This window comes from Plasmodium coatneyi, chromosome 13 (assembly GCF_001680005.1).
Source record: "Plasmodium coatneyi strain Hackeri chromosome 13, complete sequence".
In the NCBI taxonomy this organism is placed as follows: domain Eukaryota; phylum Apicomplexa; class Aconoidasida; order Haemosporida; family Plasmodiidae; genus Plasmodium; species Plasmodium coatneyi.
In genome coordinates this window covers 268887-274788 of record NC_033568.1, presented here as the reverse complement: position 1 = coordinate 274788, position 5902 = coordinate 268887, and the positions used below count along the sequence as shown (strand labels likewise).

Genomic DNA, 5902 nt, shown 5'->3' with positions numbered 1-5902 from the left:
CTTTATTCTCAGCTAAACAAAAAAATAAGATCAATACAGACACAAAGGAAAAAAGGGAAGGAAGAAATGTGGTCCCCATTAATTGTGTGCTCAGCTCTGTAAGGAAAAAGGTATATGTAGCATTTTAAACGGGGAAAGGAACTAGGGAAATTTTTGCCAAAAGAAATGATGCACACACAGCGGGTATACCATGCTGGCCTGTTCCATTTATAGCAATGTTAAAAAGTACATTTAGGGGAAAAAAGAATTTTCGTAGAATGGGCGCTAGATACACACGCCCCGAATACGTATATATACATGTATATACCTGTATATATGCATAGCAGATATGGGAACCTAATTCAAGTTTACACTCCAATGAACCTACTATGCGCGGTAGCATTATTTATTTTGAATTCCTTCCAGGGGCCTTAAGCATTCATTTCATGAACTTCCCGAGGAATGATTCACTTTCCTCGTTTCTCAACTGTCCACATCGTCCTGGTGTGCGAACATATATTTGTTCATGGAATGTAGGCAGTGGAAAGATATAACGCTGCGTACGGGGTTGTCCTGATATGTAAAACACATCATGAACAACTTTTTTTTGGGGACGTCTTTCCCTTATATATGATTTGCTTTTGTTTATCCCATATGGGTTCTCTGGCACGTTTGGGGTACATAGCAAATGGGGGAAGTTCCCCTTTGGGACTACAAAAAGAGCATTGTGCTACCTCGAGCTCGTCCAAATTACATTATCGAAAGGGGGAAACTTACAAAAGGGTTCGTACCCTCTTTGTGGGTATGGTTTTTCCGTCTCTGTCAAAAGGCGTTTTCACCCGTTCGGTTATTCATCCCCTTCCGCTTGATCGAACATGCTAGTGTCCAAAAAATTTGCTTACCCCTTTATATGTTATATATACCACAGAGAAAGGGGAAACCCCTCATTTTCAGGTATTTGTCATTTTGGACATTTGGTAAAGTATGTACTTTGAGGTGCTAAGCCTAATTTATTGGGTGCAGTTGTGTTGCAATTCTGTTTAAAGAAAAGAAGAACAGGTCACGGAAACATAATTGTACGCAACTTTAAAAGGAAAAAAAAGTAACTTAAAATGAAAAAAAAAAAAAAAGAAGCAAATATGCGCTAAAATACGGGCATACACATATGTATGCGAATTTTTACAAGCCGTGCGCTTGCAACCTCACAAAGGTGTGCCACAAAGAATACAACGAATTTAGGGCATCGCGCTGCACTCAGATAAATTGTGTGAACTGTATGTGCGGCTCCGCCTTTTTTTTATGTGTTACCTCCTTAAAATTTATATTTGGACCTTGCAACTGGAATTCGATTCAATTTGTGTGCCACTTTTTTGACAATTTTTTTTGCAAATTTTTGTTCATATCATTGTGTTCGCGCTTATATGAAAGATTGCAAATTTTTTGTATGTGCACGTTTCTCAAAAACTTTACAAGTAAATAAAATACAAGAAAAAGGAAGAAAATAAAGGAAAATGAACAGGGACAACATTTGGACGTGCATATTTTTCAATCATCGAGTATAGTATAACATAGCTGTCCATAAATTTTGAATTTATACTTTAATTTTAGCACATACTGCGTGTCTGACTTTTATGCTGCGCGGAAAAATACTTTATCACATCATACACTTTTTTACGAACAAAAAGGAACATACCAAATAATGTGCAGAGTACCATACGTCAGAGGTTTAGAATTTTTATTTTTTCAGTACAATATATGCAAAGAGGGAACATTTTTTTCCACGCCTTTCGATGAAACAAAATTTAAGCGTGCGCTGCATTAGGAACTCATTGTTAAAGTATATAAAATCCGGCGTGAAAGATTTGTGCGCAGAGTATAGGAATATCATAATAATGTGAGATGTATATAATATTCTATTAAAAAAGGACAACCTTAAACCTTAAACCCTGAACCCTGGACCAATGAACGAATGAGCGAATGAGCGAATAATACATACACACGAGCAGTATATATTTTGGAAAAATAAAGGAAAAAAGGAACTATGAATTCATATTTTTATAGTGCATCGTAAGGTGTGTAGCATTGGAAATTCCAAAAGAAGTGTGTTCATAACTTGCAACACATAAATTTCTTTAATATGCGAAGGAATATGGATTCTCAGGTTTTTCCTCCTTGATTTAATTTTCCACTTATACTTTTTTTTTTTTTTTATTTCCTGTCCGTTTTTTTAAAAAAAGGGAAAAAATATTTACATAACATGAACATTATATTACACATCTGTACTTACGGAACATACGATGAATATGTATATATACATAGAATACGCTTCAAGAGCAAGCATCTTACACATAATTAAATTTGTCTATACATTTTATGTATCACCTTTGGAGGTATTATGCACGTATGCACATATATGTACGCATCACATAACAGCGCGTCATACTAAGGCAACCCCTTTTTTTCCCAATTCTTGAATCACTGGAAATATTGGAGGATGGTAAAAATTAAATTCTCCCTGCGTCGCTTTATAAATTGAGGTCACTTAATGAACATTTATTTATTTAAATTATTGATACTTTCTTGTCGCTTGAAAAGTAAAAAGGGCATATAAATAGAAATAAAGTATGATAATAACAGTCTTCTTTCTTCCATTAAGTGCTGTACATAGTATGTTGAATTTTTTTTTTTTTTTTTTTTTAATATTATAATTTATATTCTCCTTCAAACGTTGGTGAAGCCATATTTTGCAAATATTTACAAGTAATTAAAAAAGTAGAGAATTTAAATAATTTTCATATCATAATTTGACTTCATATTTATTATATTTTTGAATATTTTCCTCTTTTTTCCATAGTTCAAAATACTATTTGATTAACAAATCCATTCCATTCTATCTCGTCAAGGCATCCTCCAGAAAATTTTTCACACAATAATTTAACTGCCTGAATTTTCTCATTCTTCCATTCATCCCACTTTTGCCATTCATATCCTAAATATTCGTTTTCTTTATGGAAAAACCATAACATGAGTTCTCTTCTTTGTTTATCTATATTAGGATTGGCATGGTACCATCCTCGAGACTGCGCCAAATTTAAAAATTTTGACGTAGTCATAAGTCCAAACGATTTATAATCAGTATCCCTTTCGTTCATTTTCCACTGGTAGGCTAACCATCCTTTGATTTTCAACTCTTTAAATTGTTCTACATCTTTAAGAAGAATTTGAAATAAATTAAATTTAGTGTCGTCCAACCATTTTTGCAATTTTGAATCAATTTCGGATTTTACTTCTCTTTCGAACCATTCTTCCCAATTTTCATCGCTTCTCCAATATTTTCTGAAAGATCCATACTGCCCTTCTGTTAAAAGTTTACCATATTCTGACCATTTATTTTCAATTAAGCGAATTGAGCCTGCCCATTTATCATTTTTTTCTCGCATTACCTGTTTTCTTGAATCGTATAATTTAACTTTTAATTTTTCCCAATCGTGTTCTAAGCTTTGCTTGAATCCGTTCCAATCTGTGAATTTGGAAACTTCCGTTGATAAATCTTCGGGTTTCAGTGGATACACTGCATTTCCTCCTTCTACCTTTACCTTCAAAAGGTCTTTGTATTGTATGTCGAAAACAGGAATACTTTCATCGACTAATTCGTCCTTTGGTATTCTTATTGGCATATTCTGTTGTACTGGTATTTGATAATCTTGGTCATCTTTATAGCTTTCTTCTTTTTCTTCTTCTTCCCCTTCAATAGCTTCTTCGTCTTCAAACTCTTCCTCAGGGTATTCAACTTCGTGTACTTCCTCCTGAGGGTATTCAACTTCGTGTACTTCCTCATGAGGGTATTCAACTTCGTGTACTTCCTCCTGAGGGTATTCAACTTCGTGTACTTCCTCATGAGGGTATTCAACTTCGTGTACTTCCTCCTGAGGGTATTCAACTTCGTGTACTTCCTCATGAGGGTATTCAACTTCGTGTACTTCCTCATGAGGGTATTCAACTTCGTGTACTTCCTCCTGAGGGTATTCAACTTCGTGTACTTCCTCATGAGGGTATTCAACTTCGTGTACTTCCTCCTGAGGGTATTCAACTTCGTGTACTTCCTCCTGAGGGTATTCAACTTCGTGTACTTCCTCCTGAGGGTATTCAACTTCGTGTACTTCCTCCTGAGGATATTCAACTTCGTGTACTTCCTCCTGAGGGTATTCAACTTCTTGTACTTCCTCCTCAGGGTATTCTACTTCTTGTACTTCCTCCTCAGGGTATTCTACTTCTTGTACCTCCTCCTCCTCTTCTTCCTCCTGTTCTCCCTGTGCTTCTTCTTCCTCATCTTCCTCCTGTTCTCCCTGTGCTTCTTCTTCCTCATCTTCCTCCTGTTCTCCCTGTGCTTCTTCTTCCTCATCTTCCTCCTGTTCTCCCTGTGCTTCTTCTTCCTCATCTTCCTCCTGTTCTCCCTGTACTTCTTCTTCCTCTTCTTCCTCCTGTTCACCCTGTACTTCTTCCTCCTGTTCTCCCTGTACTTCTTCCTCCTGTTCTCCCTGTACTTCTTCCTCCTGTTCTCCCTGTACTTCTTCCTCCTGTTCTCCCTGTACTTCTTCTTCCTGTTCTCCCTGTACTTCTTCTTTTACTTCCTCCTTTACTTCTTCCTTGACTTCTTTTTGTGGAACTTCTACAGGTGCCTGTGGTTCCTGTTGTTCTTGTTCTAACGGTGATCTTGTTTCTGCATCCTTAAGGTGTTGTCTGAAAGAATCTTCGTATTCCTTAATATGCTCATGCGCCATATCTCCATCAAGAATGAGTGAAAATAATGCGTCATAGCTCATAGGACCTCCCATTGTTAAATCATCCTTTGTATTATCTATTGGCCCACCTACGTTTTCTTCTTTGGGTATTTCAGCTGATTTTAAGGTTTCTGCTCCCGTGTGATGTTTTTTTCCTTTTTCTTGTTTTTTTCCTTTCTTAGCATCATGTTTTGAACTCTTACAGCATTTCCAACAAGAGGTTACATTGGATTGGCTACCAGATAAGGAGACATCATCATCCTCCAGGACGTACGGAGCTGATTGTTCAGCTTCTTCACCTAGTGTCAATTCGAGCCCCTCTTCTAATGGAGTGTTTTCTTCATTCGTGGCTAAGTTCCTAGCAACTCGATTGCCCACTTGTAATGTCGCAGCAGCGTTTTGTCTTGCAAAATCATCCTGATGCTGCAAGGTAGAAGGACAAAGGGAAGGGAAAAGGTGCATTTAAAGAAAAGAGAAGAAAAAAAAAAGGAGGAAAAAAAAAAGGAAAAGCAGTAAATATGCATGTAATAGTATGTACGATAACATACTATGCGTATGGTACGTATAAAACACTTGCGACATCATGGTAATGCGCATCTATATTATTTCGCGTCCCTTCTTCTTTATGCGTAGAACTTACCTTTAGAAAAATATAAGCAGCAACAAAGAAGAGCATAGCGGTTCTCTTAGTGAAGAACGATCCTGGTGTACTCTTCTCATGGGTACTATTTTCTTCATTAGTGGCTGAAACTGTTTTGCCATTGCGGCGTCCTTTACCACTTTGGGATTGCATAGCTCTTGGGAGAGCGCTGCCGCTTGTTTTCCTTCCGGAGTGTACCATGTTGTTATAGATGTTATATATATATATAGATGTATATATATATATATGAATATAGGAAGAGAAGAAAAATCTATGAGTATTTTAAATTGAAATAAAATACGGTACAATTTAGGAACAAATTATATGAAGAAGCAATACAAAAATAAAATATATCAGTCCGAAATAAATTAAAACAAAAAGTAAGGTACAATTTAAAAAGGAATAATAGTATGAAAGAAAATAATACAAAATTTTATATCAATTCGACATTTTCTTTTTTTATTCTAAAAAAAATATTTATTGTAAATATAGGAAAAAGAAG

The 5902-nt window shown here is 36.0% G+C and overlaps 1 protein-coding gene across 1 annotated transcript; it reads right to left on the bottom strand.

The window, feature by feature from the left end:
• Positions 1-2834: 2834 nt before the first annotated feature.
• Positions 2835-5601, bottom strand: PCOAH_00048100 (Uncharacterized protein; the record flags this gene model as incomplete). Its single annotated transcript, XM_020061593.1, has 3 exons — positions 2835-3785; positions 5139-5183; positions 5401-5601. The coding sequence occupies 3 exons, from the start codon at positions 5599-5601 to the stop codon at positions 2835-2837; spliced, it is 1197 nt and encodes a 398-aa protein (XP_019917196.1).
• Positions 5602-5902: the final 301 nt, after the last annotated feature.